The sequence below is a fragment of the Penicillium odoratum genome, assembly GCF_028828045.1.
Source record: "Penicillium odoratum strain IBT 22623 chromosome Unknown utg000005l_segment0_segment0, whole genome shotgun sequence".
NCBI lineage: Eukaryota > Fungi > Ascomycota > Eurotiomycetes > Eurotiales > Aspergillaceae > Penicillium > Penicillium odoratum.
Genome location: NW_026643147.1, coordinates 1,270,043 through 1,290,089, shown reverse-complemented (window position 1 = coordinate 1,290,089; position 20,047 = coordinate 1,270,043). Strand labels below are relative to the sequence as shown.

General features: G+C 47.7%; 10 protein-coding genes across 10 annotated transcripts; 7 read left to right on the top strand and 3 right to left on the bottom strand.

Annotated features, from left to right (window-relative positions):
• Positions 1–2: 2 nt before the first annotated feature.
• N7520_006032 (sialidase family protein) lies at positions 3–1,085 on the top strand (the record flags this gene model as incomplete). Its single annotated transcript, XM_057139966.1, has 1 exon — positions 3–1,085. The coding sequence occupies one exon, from the start codon at positions 3–5 to the stop codon at positions 1,083–1,085; it is 1,083 nt and encodes a 360-aa protein (XP_056993972.1).
• Positions 1,086–1,984: 899 nt separating this feature from the next.
• On the top strand, positions 1,985–2,770 carry N7520_006031 (uncharacterized protein; the record flags this gene model as incomplete). Its single annotated transcript, XM_057139965.1, has 1 exon — positions 1,985–2,770. The coding sequence occupies one exon, from the start codon at positions 1,985–1,987 to the stop codon at positions 2,768–2,770; it is 786 nt and encodes a 261-aa protein (XP_056993971.1).
• An 800-nt stretch (positions 2,771–3,570) lies between these two features.
• Positions 3,571–4,423, top strand: N7520_006030 (fumarylacetoacetate hydrolase family protein; the record flags this gene model as incomplete). Its single annotated transcript, XM_057139964.1, has 3 exons — positions 3,571–3,629; positions 3,720–3,931; positions 3,993–4,423. The coding sequence occupies 3 exons, from the start codon at positions 3,571–3,573 to the stop codon at positions 4,421–4,423; spliced, it is 702 nt and encodes a 233-aa protein (XP_056993970.1).
• Positions 4,424–4,955: 532 nt separating this feature from the next.
• Positions 4,956–6,941, bottom strand: N7520_006029 (Zn(II)2Cys6 transcription factor domain-containing protein; the record flags this gene model as incomplete). Its single annotated transcript, XM_057139963.1, has 1 exon — positions 4,956–6,941. The coding sequence occupies one exon, from the start codon at positions 6,939–6,941 to the stop codon at positions 4,956–4,958; it is 1,986 nt and encodes a 661-aa protein (XP_056993969.1).
• Positions 6,942–8,153: 1,212 nt separating this feature from the next.
• Positions 8,154–9,540, top strand: N7520_006028 (L-rhamnonate dehydratase; the record flags this gene model as incomplete). Its single annotated transcript, XM_057139962.1, has 3 exons — positions 8,154–8,240; positions 8,296–8,518; positions 8,576–9,540. The coding sequence occupies 3 exons, from the start codon at positions 8,154–8,156 to the stop codon at positions 9,538–9,540; spliced, it is 1,275 nt and encodes a 424-aa protein (XP_056993968.1).
• A 541-nt stretch (positions 9,541–10,081) lies between these two features.
• N7520_006027 (SDR family NAD(P)-dependent oxidoreductase) lies at positions 10,082–11,086 on the top strand (the record flags this gene model as incomplete). The annotated part of the gene is made up of 4 exons (XM_057139961.1): positions 10,082–10,150; positions 10,203–10,471; positions 10,547–10,964; positions 11,036–11,086. The coding sequence occupies 4 exons, from the start codon at positions 10,082–10,084 to the stop codon at positions 11,084–11,086; spliced, it is 807 nt and encodes a 268-aa protein (XP_056993967.1).
• Positions 11,087–11,131: 45 nt separating this feature from the next.
• On the bottom strand, positions 11,132–12,257 carry N7520_006026 (uncharacterized protein; the record flags this gene model as incomplete). The annotated part of the gene is made up of 2 exons (XM_057139960.1): positions 11,132–11,553; positions 11,603–12,257. The coding sequence occupies 2 exons, from the start codon at positions 12,255–12,257 to the stop codon at positions 11,132–11,134; spliced, it is 1,077 nt and encodes a 358-aa protein (XP_056993966.1).
• A 421-nt stretch (positions 12,258–12,678) lies between these two features.
• Positions 12,679–13,636, bottom strand: N7520_006025 (putative mitochondrial inner membrane protease subunit Imp2; the record flags this gene model as incomplete). Its single annotated transcript, XM_057139959.1, has 2 exons — positions 12,679–13,048; positions 13,155–13,636. The coding sequence occupies 2 exons, from the start codon at positions 13,634–13,636 to the stop codon at positions 12,679–12,681; spliced, it is 852 nt and encodes a 283-aa protein (XP_056993965.1).
• A 2,529-nt stretch (positions 13,637–16,165) lies between these two features.
• N7520_006024 (NAD(P)/FAD-dependent oxidoreductase) lies at positions 16,166–17,502 on the top strand (the record flags this gene model as incomplete). Its single annotated transcript, XM_057139958.1, has 2 exons — positions 16,166–16,964; positions 17,015–17,502. 2 exons carry the CDS (start codon positions 16,166–16,168, stop codon positions 17,500–17,502), a joined length of 1,287 nt encoding a protein of 428 aa, XP_056993964.1.
• Positions 17,503–17,899: 397 nt separating this feature from the next.
• N7520_006023 (putative very-long-chain acyl-CoA synthetase family protein (CefD1)) lies at positions 17,900–19,973 on the top strand (the record flags this gene model as incomplete). Its single annotated transcript, XM_057139957.1, has 4 exons — positions 17,900–17,909; positions 17,961–18,089; positions 18,147–19,488; positions 19,556–19,973. 4 exons carry the CDS (start codon positions 17,900–17,902, stop codon positions 19,971–19,973), a joined length of 1,899 nt encoding a protein of 632 aa, XP_056993963.1.
• Between the last annotated feature and the right edge of the window lie 74 nt (positions 19,974–20,047).

The following is a 20,047-nucleotide window of genomic DNA, read 5'->3' as shown; positions in this document are numbered from 1 at the left end:
TAATGCCTGGACATCTCGGTCAGAAAATAATAAACGCCTTGGGAGGTCACTCACATCATGATCGCCCGCAGCAGCCCCTCCCGGGTCGTGCGATGGTACACGACGACGAACGCCCGCTATCCTCCCCACCAAACGGGGGCACCTACCCCCGACTCGCACGTCTTTCCGATGGATCAATTTTATCCTCATTTACCCGATTCCCAGATGGGAAAAGGGCTCTCTGTGTCGCCCGTAGCACGGATAACGGCCGCACCTTTGAGAACTTATCCGAAGTGACTCGCGCAGAGGGGGATGTGGATAACATGTTCTTGCTCGAGGTGGCACAGGGAGTTGTATTAGCGGCCTTTCGCAACCACGACGTCGGACCGAGCGGTCCCACTCATTTCCGTATCACAGTATGCAGGTCCAAGGATGGAGGACGTACATGGCGTTTCGCATCCCAGGCAGCCGAGAAAGGTGCCCCACTCGGTATATGGGAACCCTTTATGCGACTCGGTAAACGGGGAGAAGTCCAGCTCACCTACTCGCAAGAGTTTGCACCAAACAACCAGTGCACGATGCTCGTCACGTCCGAGGATCAGGGAAGTTCTTGGAGTCGTGCTGTCTGTTTGCACGGCGACAATGATCCCCTGCGCGATGGCATGAACGGCATTGCGACTTCTTTCGACAATGACCGCGAAGCGTTGGTTATGGTTTTTGAAACTACAAGACATGGTCCGTTTAGTATTGAAGCGCTCATCTCTTACGATGATGGGACTTCCTGGAATCACCGCCAAGAGGTGTTCCGGCCAAAACCTGGACATAATGCGGGATCACCACAGATTACGTCGTTTCCCAATGGCTCTATGGTCGTTGTTTTTATGACTGATGAGGACTCGCCCAAGGTGGATTGGGTTAAAAATGCTTCCATCAAGGCCGTTTTCGCTGCGCCGCCACAGAATGGGCAAATTCGATGGACCGAGCCCAGTGTCGTATCGCCGGCGTCGAGCTTTTGGCCCGGTGTGATGGCGATCGATCATCATACAGCTTTGGTCACTTATGACCGCGGTGGTCCTTTAGCGAAGACAGTCACCTGGCACCCCTAATAAAATGCCAGAAATAGCTATGCAGGATTATCGGGCGATAGTCCAACAATTGATGCTCAAAAAAACCTGGAATCTATTATCCAACATCAGGAGCAGATTCCAGAAATTGTCGAGAGTTCCAAATTTGCTGAATTGTGATAGTTTTGAAGGTTTACTGTAAATGGAAGTATCTCAGCTTCACATGTAGCATGCATGACTAAGCATTTCTACCCTCAAATGCAAAGGGCATACCCCTCTGTGTATGACATTAGTTTGCCCAAGGTATCTCAAATCTGCAAGGGGCCCAAATCTAATTTTTATCGGCAGTTTCCGGCATGAATCTGTAGGTATACTGGTCAACATCACTAGTATGGCGGGAGTCGTTGACGCAGAGCCGTACCGATGACGTCCGCAACTATAAAATAAACTTCACACCTTAGAAAATGCAGGAAGAGCTCAACTTATACGTAAAAGAACCACCATTTCTAGCGTTTTAAATCCAGTTTTCTTGTTTCATCAATGATTCTAAGCCAATGAAAACTCTAAGACTTTTACCACTGCAGAATACTACACTGGCTTCCATGAGAATTGACATTTTAGACCCGATAAATAAACTTCACATCCAACTCAGCGGTCGACATGATTCGCGAAAACAAGACAGGCAACAGGAATTAATTTTGTATAAAATGGGTCTATTACTGCATGCGTCTCTGGGAATGCAGAATCTTCTGTATGATGAGCTGTCTTCCAGGGGGGGGCGCAGTAATGACATCTTACACCATTCATATGCTACAGCATATTTTTTCGAATATAAAGCCGCAATGGCTCCTGAGAAATCGCTCGCCTACAATTGAGAAACTGTCAAAGAAAATTCATCTACAACAGCCTTTCCCGCGGAAAAATATCTATTTGAAAGCACCATGCGTTTCGGAACTCAGATCACTTGGCTCTTGGCCACAGCAGGTGCCTTGACATCTGCCCAGAGCGGGTCTTCCTCTTCTGCCACTGCAACTAGCTCTTCTGCTGCCGCGAGCAGCTCTAGTGCTACCGCCAGTTGTGCTCTTACATCCGCGGATAGCTCTGTCCTTCAGTATTCATTCGCGATTTCGAAGTTCCTCACCAACTTCTACGCATCCGTTGCAATCAACTCAAGCGTCGCCTCCCAGGTTTCGAACGGTTCCAGTGAATCGAACGTTCTCGCAAACCTTCAAGGAATTGCAAACGCCAACAACCTGACCATTGAGGCCATCGGAGAGCTCGCCTCGAAGATTTCCGGCTTCAGTGAGCCATCCTGCAGTTACACATACCCCTCTGTCAGCAGCATTCAAACGCTCGTCAAATACGCATACCAGTTTGAATCCACTCTTGCTGGTGCTTTCATCGGCGCTGCTGGTTATACCACGTCGCCCGAGGTCTCTTTCCTGCTGGCCCGTCTTGCTGCTCAGCACGCCTCGCAGGCTACCTATATCGGTGCCCGTGTGAACTCTACCATGTTCTTGGCAAACTCCAATTCGCTGATCGCCGCGTACCTCCCCTCGACCGTTCTCTCGACTAGCAACTCGACTGGCAGTCTGGGATCGTACCTCGGCGGTTGTGTCTCTGCGCCTTCGAGCCCTTGCGGTACTCTCAAGGTCGGTCCTCTGGAGGCCAACCTGACTTCTTCCAGCCTTGCTGCTCGCAGCTTTGCAACCCACTTGCACGTCTAGACGTCTACTACTGAGGTGCATCTTTGTCAGCCTATGTGCAGCAAAGACACGTCTTTGAATGTGATACGATGAATCTGTCTACCCATACATGAGAAGGGACTTAAGGGTCGATCTATCAAAAGATGTTATTATAATTACTGCCCTCGTTGATCGTTTGTAACGTTTGAAGCTGCCTAGATACTCAAGTACTTTAATATATGTTTTTGATCAAGTAAATTTATGAATTTCAAGATATCCACTGGATCGAGATTTGTGCTGCACATGAGTCTTGAAAGTATCCCGAAGGCCGAGTGAGATTCAAACAGCCAATTGACCAGCAATAATAATTATCAGGCAGATAATAGCTAACTTCAGAAACTCTGCCATTCGCTTTGAAGTGACTGTTTGTAATTGTCTCGCGGGAGGAGATTAAGCAACTTGTTGCTAATTGTGCCTCGGCCATGTCTTCCGATGCTCGGGCCAACCGCCCGAAGGATCAAAGCTGCCCGGAGCATCAAATGTTAAGTTGGAAATCAATCTTGTATTGACTCCAGGTAAATGGCTTCTTCAATCGCTCATGAATGAAAAAGAACAATAAATCCAACAATTGACCCAATCAGAGGATCTGAGATCAATATTCACAAAATTCTGTGGATAAAGATACAAGCGGGCCGGGGCCATGACCGATTTCTCCGCATCACCGGACTAGCGACCACCGGAGCTTGATCGGAGTCATAATCTCGATATTCCCCCCTGCTTCCTCTCTACCACTTTGTATAACCTAGACAAACCTCTCGGTCGCACAGCATAATTACCACACAATGGCATCAGCACTCCGAGCCAATTGCCGCAAGGTCATGTGTATCGGCCGAAACTACGCGTGCGTCTTCCCCGGATAAATCCCGCCTCGCAACCAATCCCACTCCAAGCCAATCTACACAAATGCTGACCTTTGATTGCAATTCTACAGCGAACACATTGCGGAGCTTAACAGCGCGACCCCCAAGCAGCCCTTTTTCTTCTTGAAGCCCTCTTCCTCCATCCTCACACCCGGCCAGGGCCCCGTCCTCCGTCCCAAGGGTGTCAGCCTACACTATGAAGTCGAATTGGGTCTCGTGATTGGCAAGACCCTTCGCGATCTTGATCCGAAGGACGAGAAGACCGCCATGGAAGCCATTGAGAGTGAGTATCGCGATTCTTACCCCGCACGTTTGCGCCGCTAACCAATTGCTCAAATTTCAAGGCTACATCCTGGCTATTGATATGACTGCCCGCAATGTCCAGGACGAGGCTAAGAAAAAGGGTCTTCCTTGGTCTATTGCTAAGGGCTTCGACACCTTCCTCCCCATTTCCGAAATCATCGCCAAGTCGCGCATCCCTAACCCCCACGACGCTTTCCTCCGCTTGCAGGTGAACGGTGTTGATCGCCAGGCTGATTCGACTAGCCTCATGCTGCACCGCATCACTACACAGCTTGCTCAGATCTCTCGTGTTATGACTCTTGAGAAGGGAGATATTGTGTTGACTGGTACCCCCAAGGGTGTTGGTGAGGTTAAGGCTGGTGATGTTATGCGTGCTACCATTGAGGTCGATGGCAAGGAGATTGAGGAGGGTCGCATTGAGGTTGAGGTTAAGGATCGCTCAGAGGGTCTCTATGAGTTCAAGGAAACATAGGCTTATAATCTAGAATTGGCTGTATGAACGGAACATATTGGAAACGGCACGCTTTGCCTTGGGACATGGATTTAGTGATTAGTTATCAATGGTCATTTAGATGTAAACATATCAGTTACATCAACGTCACATCGCCCCAAGTCAGTGGTATTCAGTGCAGTACACACCTGGGCATGCAAAATTGGGTATGGATTTCCGTTTATCTCCTAATGAACATATACAGTAAGTCATATTCAGGTTATTTTAATCTCTGCCAAAGGTACTAGTAGCGCTGTCTATGATGAAGGATTCAAATGTTAGTGAATGAGCGCACTTTGGAACAAGGAGATAGCCTGGAGACTGTTATTCAAAATTCCAAGTTCCTGTGCCTTAAATTGTAACTGCAACCTTAAGCAAGTCCCATCGATCAATATCAACCAATTCCAGCAAAACATATTCCACGCAATATGCCAGACAAGGAAATTCACAATAAAGCAGTAAAAGACGAGTAGCAAAATAAGAAAAAAAAATAACCTTGAAATCTTATCCCCCATCACGGATAGTACATCATACTTGAATATAAGTCGTCATCAGCCCAATCCCAAGGAGCGGAACCTAGAATCTCATCGAATGTGTCAGACTCAATAGACGGGGTATCAAGAAACTCTGTATGCGAAGTAATATCCGTCGCAGTCTCAGTAGACACCGATTGAGTGGGCGCCTCATCCAACACGAGGCTTTTCGGATCTTTGGTCAGTGGATTCTGGAAGGTTTCTAAATTGTCAATTCCACTTTGAAGAAAGGTCTCAACATCGTGAATGGCTTGCTCTGGGACCTCGATGTAACATTGATCATTAGCTCTTGTTGATTCGGAGTAGCCGTTAGTGTCTAGGGATTCCACTCGGAAAGCTAGTTCGAAGTGTTGAGCGGGCGGAAAAGGAGGAACCTCTTCATCTGGACCTCGTTTGATTGCACCCTTGGCACGCTTTGAATGAATGGAGTTCATTGATGCAAGGATGCCCTTCAAGTTATCGCGGACTTCCAGCAGTTGTGTGTCGAAATGCTTAAAGATTAGTGCAATGACAGGACTCTCAATCAGGTTCAGTAAGCCAACAACCAATTTACAATAAAGCTCCATTGTGACAGACAATGAGCTTTTATTTGAGGTGCCTTTATGCTGACGACGTTTCTGATTCGGTCTAGTAGTCTCTGTGTTTCGTCGCCGGAGGGCCTCACACAGGTCAATCGAAAAGCTCTCAGACATCCTTACCAAGCTCTGTATACTGACAATCAATACCAGAAGTAGAATCAACTGAGCGAGGTTAGTATCGGATGAACAAAGGTGGATTCTAGTTGTCGCAAGGCTTCGAATTATCATGTACAATCTGGTCATCCTGATAACTGGAGAAACTAGCAGGTGACCTGGATAGGTCTCGCTGAGCGTTTCTAAGTCGAGGGATTGCATACAAGTGCTCATTAGGTAATTGAAGTCGTTGATTAGGCGCTGTGTTTCAGTCCTGCGTGGGTCCATGTCATCCTTAGTCATTTCTAGACCTTTTAAGCCATTTGCATGCTGAATATACAGACAGACTTTCACAGTCGGCCTATCTGAAAAGGCATTATCAGCCATGAGGCGCATAGCACTCAGCGCCTCTTGAGAGGGAGGTCCAAAATATGGAATCGAGTTCTGTTTGGTGCTGGGCTCAACTTGCCCAATCAAGCATAATTGGGAATGGCTCCGAATGCATCTACGCTTATTAGCTCGACAAAGCTCGCAATTTTGAGCAGGGTCGCATTTCTTCTTGCTTCGGTGGCACCAAAGACACGCTCCGCCAAATTGTTTGAGCTTCTGAATGTCCTCCTTTCGGTTCTCAATCTCCAACTGCGTCCTGACTCTCTTTTCACGATGACGTTGTTTGCTTCTGGGGTCCTCGGCTATCCATTGAAGAGAGGTATTAAATGGCGCTGCCATGGATGGGATCATGAGTTTCTTTGCAGCAGCCTCGCTGTAACGACTCGGCACATATTTGTATTGACTAGACGGGACGGGCAAAGAGATCTTAGATCCTATGAACTCCGTGACTGCGTTTGATGGAAGATTCAGCTCCTGAGAATTTGCTGTCAAACTACTCCCCTGGTAAGGAGATCTTGTGGTGGGATATCGATTGGAAAACAGGTCTCCATGGTCCATCTGAGAGGACGGCTGCCCAATACAGGGCTGATCGTATAAGTAAAAGTCTGGTCGGAATCCCAGGTTAACATTATGAATGTTTATGTTGGAGATATTGGCAACAGGTTGACCACCATGGAACGGTCCGCTAGGCCCATAGAGGTTATAGGACGTATCAAAAGGCTCCGATGGAAGTGGATAATGCGAATATAGAGCCGGCTCCTGGGAGCTTTCGACATGTTGCCTGGATTCCGATGAGTAAATAGCACCCGGGGGAGCACTAGTACTTCCAGGATTCAATTGCGAAGAGACCAAAGAAGCTGGCCTTTGACCGGTGAAGGCCATGGCTCGATCTCGTTGTTTGTACATGGTAAAGCAGGTGAACGAGCAAGGATGAAAATATCGTTTGAGTTGAGAGTATGAGACAGAAAGACAAGCATACCAGGGGAAAAAGTTTAAGTACTCTAGTGTTTAGACAAGCGCTATACTAGACAAACTAAAGATACTCCTAGAGCCGCCGCCTAATTTGGTTTAGTATTCCGTCTGAATAGGTTTAGTTTGTGAAAGGGACACTATACTAGACAATACCAATATTCTCAAACTTTCACTTTATTTATCATAGTATTGGACCCGTGTAACTTTGGCAGGAGCGGAAAAATTATAAAATGTTAGATTTGTATACTACAACAAGATTGACACCTGAGGTAGCGACGGTGGACAATAGGGACCAGTCCAACAAAACTCCGAGATCATATGATTTAATTTCATCGCCTTTACTAACTCTGTATTGAATTGTACTAGATATTGTTGTTGGGAGACCCCACTTTTCAGTCTCCTACTCAGTCTCCTACTTAGTATTATCCTACCTTATCTCCTACTGGACCACTTACAACTTACTGTGAACATAAACTAATTAGTTATTGTAGCGGTCGCCGGTTGGTGTATCTATAGGGTGCATATAATAAGGGCATTGTCATACTAGCTTGGTTTTTATGATTTCCTGCCATTTAACATGTGATTCCAATTGGCTATTGCCCACTGCAGGCAGCAATCCCCGCGTTACTCCACTTTATGTATTGCACATGCAACATGGACCCTTAGCATAAATTCGGGATTATTCACAAGGAAGGTCATATCAGCTCAAATAGTACTTTCGGTATGTTGAATTGCTTACATGGCAAGCATTTCTATTATCGACGAGACATTGAGCAAAGCCTAGAGATAGACTCGTCACTCTACCACTGTACGAATTGGGAATAAGTCCCTAGATTTCAATAATTTGATGCAAGTCTGTGAATGGAAATGAAAGAAAACTATTTGACACAAGACCGTTGAGGTCATAGATTAAATGTGGACAGTCTCGCCGCTTCCTCAAGATATCCACGGTGATACTCCGATGTCCCGCAGCTCGGGGCATTGCTCGCCCGAGGCCTTGGATTTCCCCTCGACGCGCTCGCTGAAAAAGTGTAAGTCCCCCACGTTTTTCTATTTCTCTTTTCTTTCTTTTTTCATCATTCTGATCTCTGACAATTCAATCCTGGAATTCATTTCTTGCCTTGATCTCATCTCTAACTCGCAATCATGGGTTCAGTATCGGAATTTCCCCGCATCAAGGAGATCCGCACCTTCGTCATTGACGGCGTCGGCTCCGGTGGTGATTACCACAATGTAAGAAATATCTCTTCAATTCTGGGGAGTTCGGTGTCTAATGGATTGTCTACAGGTCAAAGGAGGCCACTGGCTGATTGACAGCAACATTTCTACTCCCATGACCAAGTGGGCAGAATACCGAGGCTCGCGTACTTCTTGGGGTATCAATGTCTTGGGTTCTTTCTGTGTGGAGATTGAGGCAACAGATGGTACCAAGGGCTTCGCAACTGGATTCGGTGGTCCTCCTGCTTGTTGGCTGGTTCACCAGCACTTTGAGCGCTTCCTGATTGGCGAAGGTAAGTTGGCATGAGATACATGATGTTCGATATCATCTAACGCATTCCTTAAACTAGATCCCCGCGATACCAACAACCTCTTTGAGAAGATGTACCGCGCTTCCATGTTCTACGGTCGTAAAGGTCTGCCGGTGGCTGCAATCTCCGTTGTCGATCTTGCCCTCTGGGATTTGATTGGCAAGATTCGCAAGGAGCCTGTTTACAAGATGATTGGTGGTGCGACCCGGTCTCGCCTGGACTTTTACTGCACTGGACCCCAACCTGGCATTGCCAAGGCAGCAGGTTTCATCGGTGCCAAGGTGGCTTTGCCTCACGGACCTGATGAGGGAACCGAGGGCCTGCTCAAGAACGTCGAGTACCTGCGTCAAATGCGGGCCAGCGTTGGACCAGACTTTCCGCTCCGTGTCGACTGCTACATGTCTCTTACTGTTTCTTACACCATTCAGCTTGTCAAGCGCTGTGAGCAAGAGGGATTGGACATTGACTGGTGGGAGGAGTGCCTGTCGCCCGATGACTTCGATGGTCACGAGTTGCTGAAGCGTGCCCACCCCACTGTGAAGTTCACTACCGGCGAGCACGAGTTCTCCCGCTACGGTTTCCGCAAGCTTGTCGAGGGTCGCAATCTTGATATTATCCAGCCTGATGTGATGTGGCTTGGTGGTCTCACCGAGCTTCTCAAGGTCTCTGCCCTTGCTGCCGCTTACGATATTCCCGTCGTCCCCCACGCCTCTGGTCCTTACTCCTACCATTATGTTGTTTCTCAATCCAACTGCCCCTTCCAAGAATACTTGGCCAACTCACCGGATGGCAAGTCTGTTCTGCCGGTGTTCGGAAATCTTTTCTTGAACGAGCCTATCCCAACCCAGGGCTTCCTTGATGTCTCAATTCTAGACAAGCCTGGCTTCGGTCTTGAGCTTAACCCCAACGCTCCTCTGATCCCAGGCTCCGTCCTGTTGAATCCTTCACCCCAGAAGAGCCTGCCTGCTCCTGACAATGAGCATCTCGCCAATGGCACCGCCTAAATATCTCACTTCCCCAGCGTTGCATATATGTCCATTTCTTTTGATTTTCTACGACACATTCACCTGCAATACGAATTTATGTATATAAATAGCATTACGATTACTTTATCCAATAGACTGAAGTTCAGGATGAGAAAGCTTGTGGCTAATAAAGGATTCTGTAGTCATCTCTAAGGCGGTCCTAGAATTCGTCGTAAACTTGAACTCGCCACCAATTTTCCGATCGGTCTATTCAGCCAAATTATGCAGGAAATTGCCGTTTGCTCGGCTTAATTTACCTCGCATATGTCCACGCTATCCACGGAAGAATTTGCCCCTCCGCCCCCCAACGTGGGGGAAATAACCCCACACTCGGGCGAACATCATCGCGAAACCCGAGCTCTTGTCCGCGGGGTGACGCGAAATAGACCAGCGCACAGGGGAAAAGTTACCAATACATTTCCCCAATTTCAAATTCCTTCTGTACACGACAATTAGACCACTGAGAGCTTCTGTCAGCTTTCATTTCACGAAAACGCCCGGAGCACCATAATCATCCACAATGCCTCTACCCCAATTGCTTGTTGGCAAAGTGGCCGCCATCACTGGTGGTCTCACCGGCATTGGACGAGTACATTTAATCCTCTCTATTACCAAATAGCTTGGCTGACATGTTATCTCAGGCAATTGCCCTCGAGTACATCCGACACGGCGCAAAGGTCGCAATTAGCCACCTAGGTGGACCGAAGGAAGACGACCTGCTAGAAGCTATGAAAAAAGATGTGAACGAGATCGAAGAAGGCGCAGCCAAGACCCGGTTTATCACAGTTTCGGGTGATATCTCTCAACCCGAGACAGGGAAGAACTTCGTTGCGCAGACCGTCGAGGCGTTCGGACGACTAGACGTGTTTGTGAGCAATGCGGGGGTTTGTCAATTTGCGGAATTTCTTGAGTAAGCGAACAATCTCCCTATCAGGTCATGATCTTGATATATCACAAAAACATTGTGCTGATGATATCAATCTAGACTCGAGCCTTCTCTCCTAAATCACACCATCTCAACCAACCTTTCAGGGGCCTTCTTCGCGACACAAGCCGCTGCCCGACAAATGGCATTAGTTCAGTCTCCGCCTGGTGGTTCGATTATTGGTATCAGTTCAATCTCAGCGCTGGTCGGCGGTGGTGAACAGACACATTATACACCTACTAAGGCCGGTGTTCTCAGTTTGATGCAGTCGTGTGCAGTGGCATTAGGCAAATACGGGATTCGATGCAATGCCTTGCTGCCGGGGACCATTCGTACACAGCTGAATGATGCGGATATGGCTGATCCGGAGAAGAGAAAATATATGGAAGGACGTATTCCGTTGGGCAGATTGGGTCAGCCACCGGATTTGGCTGGACCCGCGGTTTTCTTGGCTTGTGATGAGTTGAGTAGTTATGTGGTGAGTTTGATACTATTCAATCTGTATGACTATCAGTTACAGATTTTCGCTAATTCTTGTTTTGCGGATAGACTGGCGCGCAGCTTTTAGTTGATGGTGGACTCTTTGTTAATTTACAGTAAATGTCGAGCGAATTAAGATTTCCCAAGATGATTAAACATGTTCTTTTAAATCACAATTCCATATGCCTTGATGGCTACTCCTCCCCATACACCGTCCTTGTCTTCCTCAGTCAGCCCTCGCTTCTCCAGAATTCCTTCAACCACTTCTCTCCACTTATTCCATGAAACATCATTTCCACCTCCACCAATAGTGCAGACTGGCCAGTCCGACCCAAACATCACACGTTCTGCGCCGAACGCATCAAAAACAACATCTGTCCAGGGCTGCAGAAGTTCAACCAACGAGGCAATATCCAGGTCGGCATCTGCACTCAATGGAGGAAGCTCTGAAAAAGCACCAGAAAGCTTCATATAGGTATTCTTGCTCGCCCTTGCCATGCGAATGACCAGATCCTTCCACTCGAGATACTCAACATGGTTACCCACTGACACAGGATCCAAGCGTAAATTGGGTTTGCAAAGGTGATCTGGATAGTCAGCATGCAAAGCTAGAATATGAAAGAATCTCAAACTCACTAATCACAATCGTCACCTGCTCACTCTCGTCCAATCCCCGATATACCTCATCCATCATCTCAACAGCCTCGCGCAACTGATGCAAACCACCTCCTCTCGCATCAACTCCAAGGTCAAAAGCAAGCTCCTGCTTCCCAAGCCACTGCAACCCCTCCACAAACTTACGATCAAGCATCACACCCGCCGGTTTATCTTGAACAAGATACCTCACTCCACACACCTTCTTCCGGATATCATCCGTCTTCGTGCGCTTTTTCACTTCGTCCATATATCTCTGTAGTACATCTGCACCCCCTGGAACCGGTGCCCATGGTACGATTCCTAAACAAAGATCTTTATCGATAGTGTCATGTCCTTCGCCTGCGATTGGTTCACCGAGCGCAATGCGCGCGAGAAATGACACTTCATCTAAAGCATGCTTCCATCCTGGATTCTTTGAGTCTTCCTCCGCGATTGAGGATATGCGGTCTGTTTCGAGAAAGATAAATCCACGTAAGGATTGCGTTGATGAGGCTGAAAGAGATGATGTTGCGTGGCGGTATTCGTCGATGCTGTGCTGTGAGCCTAAGGGATTGTTTGGTCTGTGCCAGGCTAGTGTTGGTAGGTGCGAGACTGGGAAGAGATGGATGTGAGAGTCCACAATTGGGGTGGGCATTGTATGCTATGTTCTTGCGACTTGGTCGGCTTTTGAGTGCGGGGTTGAATTTGGCAGGTTGTGATAACCGGTGCAGGGATAGTTGCAAAAGGCTGTCCGGTGCTTCTCGTAGAAGTTCTCGAAGTATTATCGAGGAAGATACTCCGGACGAAATTGAGAGTCCGGATGTTGTTGTCATTACCATCGGTGGGTTTTATCCCGAAGAGTGGGGAGCCTAACAGATCTACTCGACTAGCTCTTTACTGCATTTCAGCTTGGTTTATATACCGATTGCTGTCCCTCCGCAACCTCTACGCATGGCCAAATCAAATGCTTTTATATGAAGTGATGATCTTAAATAATAATACAAGGCATCCAAGTGCCATCTACAGATCAGTATATTTACAAAGCCTTGATCGCCAGTCGGTGATATCGCACAGGACTAAAAGTCCGGACGCTCCAACTTAACAGCCTCTTTTACAACCCGATCCCGCACACTCTGTCGGTAATTCTCCTCTGAATTGTCCGTTGACGGCCCGCCTGACTTTCCAGTCTCCCAATCTTCCCAATTCAACCAACGCATCCGCGGTCCTAGAATACCGAGCACGCGTCCTGTAATCAGACTAATGCTAACCGGTCCATATGTATTGCTGTCGAGCGTTTTGCGAGGATCCTCCGCATCACCCTCCAGCCATACGTGGTTAAATGGGACGATCTGGGTAGGTTTCATGCAGGGTTCGCGGGTGGTAATACGGTCACCTGGAAGACCGACGACACGTTTAATGGCGATGTGAGAGGAATTGGCTGGTGATCTAGAAGTCAACCGATGTTAGTATCCGCGGCCTTGTAATTGTCTTGTCCCAGCTCCGCCGGTCTAGATTCTGGCTGCGTCAAAAGTCAAAAGTACAGAGATCATACCGGAATGTCACGATCATTCCCCGCTCAATTCGTTTTGACCGAGCCCAGGGGAAGACGGGGCCCCAGGGCCACATGTTGACCAGTACCATGTCGCATTTTGTTTGCATTTGGTCGTAGTCTTCGTTCAGGTAGGGGGTCATTGACGGACCGCGAACCCACATGATTTGCGCGACATGTTCGGAGAAAAAGAGACTGATCGGGATGATAGGGGCGAGGACACGAAGAATGCGACATGTGCGTCGGATGGGGGATGGGAGAGTAGCGTAGCGTTGGCGGAGGCGGGAGAAGGCTGAGGGGAGGTGCCACTTGGAGACAAGTGGAGAGCCCTGTTTTAATGGTTTTTGGTGTTCAAGGGAGGCATATTGTTGCTCAATTGGTTTGAACTCGGGTTTGTTCTTTTCTTGAGCGAGTAATTTGGCGGCTTGGGGATTCAAGATGCGTTGTTTGGGCTGGGGTTGAGATTGTGGTTTTTGTGGCGGCATTTCGGAGAATTAGGTGAGTGTTGTAGCACTCGAGGTGAAGTGAATATAGTCAGTGTAAATAGTAGCTCTCATTCATAGTAATGGTGTGGTAGTCGAGTTCGATAAGGTGCCAGTCGTGAAGCTACGAGATTCGGAAAAAGAACGAGATTCTGCCGCTTATCTCCACCGACTTCTTCCACCTTGTGTCCTGCGAACATCCTCCAGAGCTATGGTTATCCATGGAGGCTGTTGACAAATGGTTTTCAAATCCCAATCGAAAAATTTTAAAGGCTCTTAACTGGATAAAAACAATATTGCTTTGAAACCTTGCACGATCCCCGAGGTCAAGTTATAGATCTAACCTGGTCCACGGGTGGAAACATAATGTTCACGTAGAACAATCTCCCATCCATCTGCACTCGATGCAAATAATAGAGCAAGAGACTAACCCTCACATTCTGTTGGGAATCTTGCTGCTGATCAAAACATACAATATCCAAAAATGCTGGGAAAGTATGACTATTGCCCAGTCACCAAAATTGCTAGACCTCGGCATTATCTCAAGGCCCCGCTCCGCTACAAGGCCATGTACAGACTACGACCTCAGCTCCGACATGCAGTATATCTTGCACTATTTTGATCGAATTTCTCAAAAATCTGAATTCCGTATAATACAAATTGCCAAAATGTCACGCGTATCCATTGAAATGGCCCCAATAACACCGGAAGGCAGATCAACTTTACATTCGCCTTCATATGAACAAGGAACGAATGAATCACAAGATGAAGTCGAGAATGTCAACCAACAACTCCAGCCAGCTGATGGTGGGACTGCTGCTTGGAGGTTGCTTTGCACTGCATTTGTTTTCGAAGCTTTGCTATGGGGTGAATATCACTTTTTTATAGATCAGGCTAGCATACTCACACATCACAGGATTTCCTCTCTCATTTGGTGTTTTTCAAAATTACTATTCTATTTTGCCCGAATTTTGCCACAGCCTGTATATATCTGTTGTGGGCACAGTTGCCTCAGGAATTTCGTATCTGGGAGCACCCCTTACGGCTCCGATTATCAAGCGCTACCAAAGGTTTCAGCGTCAGATGATTTGGATTGGGTGTAAGTTTACCAGTCTCCAGTTATACTGCAACAGGGCCTCAAGTTCCTAGGGCCGATTTGCATTGTTGCACTGTTCGCTGGCTCTTTTGCCTCAACGCTTGAAATCCTTATCCTGACACAAGGAGTGGCCTACGGACTTGGTTTCTTGATTTTCTACTATCCAATCCTCAACATGGTAAATGAGTACTGGATATCTCGGCGAGGAATGGCATATGGAATTCTTTGCAGCGCATCCGGGGTTTCGGGTGCTGTGATGCCGTTCATTTTGGAAAAGCTCTTGAGCACATACGGGTATCGGACAACGCTGCGAGCCGTTGCTATTGCACTTTTCGTGCTGACAGGTCCTTTGATTCCCTTTTTGAATGGTCGCTTGCCAGCTTCGAAATACACCACAACCGCTAAACAAGATTGGAAATTTCTCCAAGCCCCTCTTTTTTGGGTGTACACAATCTCGAATGTCAGTCAAGGGCTAGGATACTTCTTTCCGTCTCTATATCTACCCTCCTACGCCATATCTATTGGATTAAGCAATGCAGAAGGTGCGTTGCTTCTGACATTGATGAGCGTCTCGCAGGTGATAGGCCAGCTTTCGTTTGGGCTTTTATCCGACCGAAACGTCTCTGTCAATGTCCTTATCACTCTGTCGACCATTGTCGCGGCTGCAGCCTCATTGACACTATGGGGACTAGCACATTCATTAGCACCCCTGATTTGCTTTGCAATGATCTATGGTTTCTTTGGCACCGGTTATACCGCCACGTGGGCAAGGATGTCTACATCCGTCAGTGCTGATCCAACAGCCACACCGATGATATTCAGCTTATTCTGCTTTGGCAAGGGGATAGGTAACGTTTTGGCCGGGCCTCTCAGCGGGAACTTGATATTTCCAGCGATATCATTGGAAAGCTACGGGCTGACGAGATATACTGCTCTTATTGCTTTCACAGGTGGTTGCATGGCTTTTAGTGCTTTTATTGTTTGCTCATGCTATATAATTAAGCGGAGTCAGCAATGAATCATATGACGGCACTTTGAGAGCCATTAGATACAGCAGAGAATTCGTAAATGCTAGACTGGGTTTTCTCCAATGAACCCATCATCACTCTAAGTTTTATGTTCTGATCATATATTGTGAAAATCTGTTGAGAGATTCTTAGAGGTCTGTTAAAGCGCTTTACGTCGATTTACCTCCGACCCAAATTGCACAAAACTAATGTAATAGTAAGAGATTACGCATTAGAGACGCTGAATAGGGCCTAGTGATAAAAAGAAGATCGGACTATCGAGTGTAGAGAGGAATAAAAAGAGGAGATTGAGCACTATATGTCACACTAGTCCGAATTGAGATGGGAACAAGAAACCAGTAAGTAAGCACTTCCCCCGGTATAATTGCGGCATAAGGTTCTCAACAAGTCTCATCCCCTCAAATCTCCATGGAGGCCGAAATATTGATCATTGGTGCTGGGATTTTCGGCATCAGCACCGCCTACCATCTCGCTAAGCAATCTTCCAACCCATCAAGCATCATGATTCTTGATCGGGCCCTTCCACCATCAGGCGATGCTGCATCCACAGACATCAACAAAATTGTTCGAGCGGATTACTCAAGCACTCTATACATGGACCTAGCATTTGAAGCGATTCACGCCTGGAAAAGCGATCCACTCTTCACCACCGCTGGAGTCTATCACCAAACTGGCTGGATTTCTATGGGAGAGCGGGGTAGCGATGTCACCGCGAGAATTCGCAACAATTTCAAAACCAGCGGACGTTTCGATCCGACAAAAGATATGACAGAAGATGAAGTTCGTCGCAACTGGGGTGGAGTATTGAAAGATGCAGACATGAGTCAGTTCGAATCGTACTATTTTAACCCGTCGGCTGGATGGGCGGATGCTGGTCATGCCCTGAAAATCATGGCCGATGAGGCCATTCACATGGGGGTGCAGTATCAGGTCGGCGAGGCCAGTCGACTCGTGTTAGATGATCACAGAGTCACTGGAGTTGAAACTAGCGGCGGGGACGTATACACGGCCAAGAAGATCATTTTATCCACAGGTGCCTGGACTAGCCAGCTGATGGCTTCAACTGAGGACCAACTTCATATGGCTGCGAAGTCTAGAATGGAGAGTCAACTCACCGCAGCAGGCGTTTGTGTAGCGCATTTCCAATTGTCAGACACCGAGCGGTCACCCTATGACCATCTTCCGGTTTACGTGTATGGTGAAGAAGGTGATGATAAGATGTGATCCATCTAAACTCTTGGCTAATGGATCGTTTAGGTGAAACATTTCCCCCAACAGCTTCAGGTTTGCTGAAATTCACAAACACGGCCTCATTCAAGAACTCCGTTCGAACAGATGGTGGATATATCATCTCCATCCCACCTTCGACTGACCAACAGGCTGTCCCAGCTGGCCTTCGTCAGGAGTTCGTTAAATCAATCAGGGGCCGATTGCCTCAACTCTTTGCGAACGATCGCCAAGTCGACTTTTATCGCATTTGTTGGGATGCGATCACACCAGAGCAGCACCCTTTAATCACACGACATCCACACCCTCGTCTCTCCAACTTATATCTCGCCGTCGGAGGCTCATTCCACTGCTGGAAATTCCTCCCCGTCATCGGACGCTACGTAAAGAATGTCATATATGGTGTGAGCAACGGGGCCGACCGCGATAAGGCGTGGGGGTGGAAAGAAGAACAGGCAGGTCGAGGAGTTCACGCCAGTCTTATGCCCAGTAAGGAACTCCGTGATTACTATATTTGAACTCCATTTTGTGTTGGGGGCAGATGAGCTAGAGTGGATCTCCAATCGAACCGAGGTGTGTTTTAATTTCCCCGCAAAACCCCATTCCCCCTCAGCTGGAATAGGTATCCTGTTCGACAATCGATGTGGCTTAAACAATTTATAAAAGTGGGGGCGAATTGACTTGTTTTGTTCCAAAACCGCCCCCGCGGTGAGATTGTACCGAGGAACATCCAAGCTTTTCTCGGCTTAACGGCAATGCGCATCTGTTTTCTATGGAGCCCATCACTTTTTCTTTTCTAGGATATTTCAATTTTCTCTCATTGTTTAAATATCACCTCATAACTTATTCTTTAGTCTTTGGATTAGTACTCCACTGAAAATACATCGTGGAACTTAAAATCCGGCCACTTTAACAATGGACCTCGGTATGTTGTTCACGTCTATGTGCATCATTTCAAGTATCTAATACCTTTCAGGTACCACCATAGCTGCTATTGCTGGGGGTACGACCCTCGCAGCTTATCTGGATGCCAAATTTCACCTGCGCAAAGACGCACGAGGTTTGTTGGCACTTAAACGAGGGGAGCGTACCATAGCTCGTGAAAGTACGTTTTCTTCTCGCAATATGGAAACTCAATTTCCTCATGCTTATCTATGAACAGCTTCAGAGGGTCGATTGAGCGCCTGGTTCGTCTTTTTGGAGACAGCAAAGAAGTACCCGGATACAACAGCAATTTGGACCCGGGAACGGACATACACCTACCGTTATGTTCACGAAACAGCATGCCAATATGCCCATTATTTCATATCCGAAGGAGTTCAGAAGGGCGACCTTGTGGCCTTTTACCTTCAGAATCGTGCAGAGTTCCTGATCGCGTGGATTGGCTTGTGGAGTATTGGATGTGCGCCCGCCGCAGTCAACTACAACCTCTCTGGAGATGCGTTGATTCACTGCCTGAAGATTAGCGGTGCTACACTAATCTTAGCCGACGAGGACCCAACCTGTCGTGCGAATATGGAGGATTGTCAGACCATCCTTACTGCCGAAATGGGTATGAAGCCCGTAACCTTGGACGACTCATTCAGGAATCATATAAGCAGCTTTGTAACCACCAACCCACCGCCAGAGATGGCCCTTCATGTGGACGGGGAATCTCCCGCAATCCTCCTGTATACGTCTGGTACAACCGGAATGCCCAAAGCCACTGCGTTCACCATGAGTCGACTTTACGGCCAGTTCACCTTGCGATCTGTGAGCATTGGTGATACCCCAGGGTCGGATGGTGATCGTTGGTACAGTTGCATGCCATTGTACCACGGCACTGCAGCGATATGTGTCGCGACAGCTCTGTCTCTCGGGGTCAGTGTTGCACTGGCCCCAAAATTCAGCGTTCGGAACTTCTGGACCGATATCCGTGACTCGGACTCCACCTTCTTCGTTTACGTTGGAGAGACGGCTCGCTATCTACTCGCACCTCCACCCTCTCCCCTAGACCGCAAGCACAAAGTGAGAGGCATGTATGGCAATGGGCTTCGTCCTGATGTGTGGGACAAGTTCCGTGACCGATTCGGCGTCGCTGAAATTTTTGAGTTTTTCAGCAGTAGCGAGGGTGTTTTCAACATGATCAACCGCAACGCTGGTCCGTTTACATCTGGCGCTGTTGGTCACCATGGAATGCTTCTACGTGGTATTCTCCGCAATACCTATGTACCTGTTTCTATTGACTCGGAAACTGGTGACGTTCTTCGCGATAGCAAGACTGGATTCGCTATTCGTCCTTCCTTGGAGGAAGGTGGTGAGATCCTGGTGAATATTCCGAACGAGCAGGCTTTCCAGGGATATTGGAAGAACGAGTCAGCCACAGAAAAGAAATTTCTACGGGATGTCTTCGTTAAAGGCGATTTGTATTACCGAACGGGTGATGCTCTCCGACGTCTGGATGACGGCCGTTGGTACTTCCTAGATCGGCTTGGCGACACATTCCGATGGAAGAGTGAGAATGTGTAAGTGCTTTTTCTGCGGGATGCTCGAAGTTTGAGATGCACAATGCTGACAATTATATTCTTACAGTTCAACAGCAGAAGTTGCCGAGGTCCTGGGTCGATTCCCCGGCATCCAAGAGGCGAACGTGTACGGTGTCCTCATCCCCAACCATGAAGGTCGCGCCGGCTGTGCAGCACTTCAAATTACTCCCGAAGCACGCCATACTCTGGATTTTGCGGAATTTGCTCGCTTTGCTCGATCTAAATTGCCACGATATGCTGTCCCTGTTTTCCTGCGTGTGGTCGAGAACCCCCTCCACATCCACAATAACAAGCAGAACAAAGTGCCACTCCGAGATGAAGGGGTTGACCCGGCGTTAATTGGCAGTAAAGTGCCCAATGGAAAAGACGACCAGTTTTTGTGGCTCGCTCCTGGCGAGGAGTCATATAGGCCCTTCGGGGAGAAGGAATGGGAACGTCTGACAAACGGGGGTGCTCGTCTGTAACATAATGCTCAGGATTTATGGAGATGCGACATTTATTATCAACAATTTGGAAATCATGAATTGAGTTTATTCTC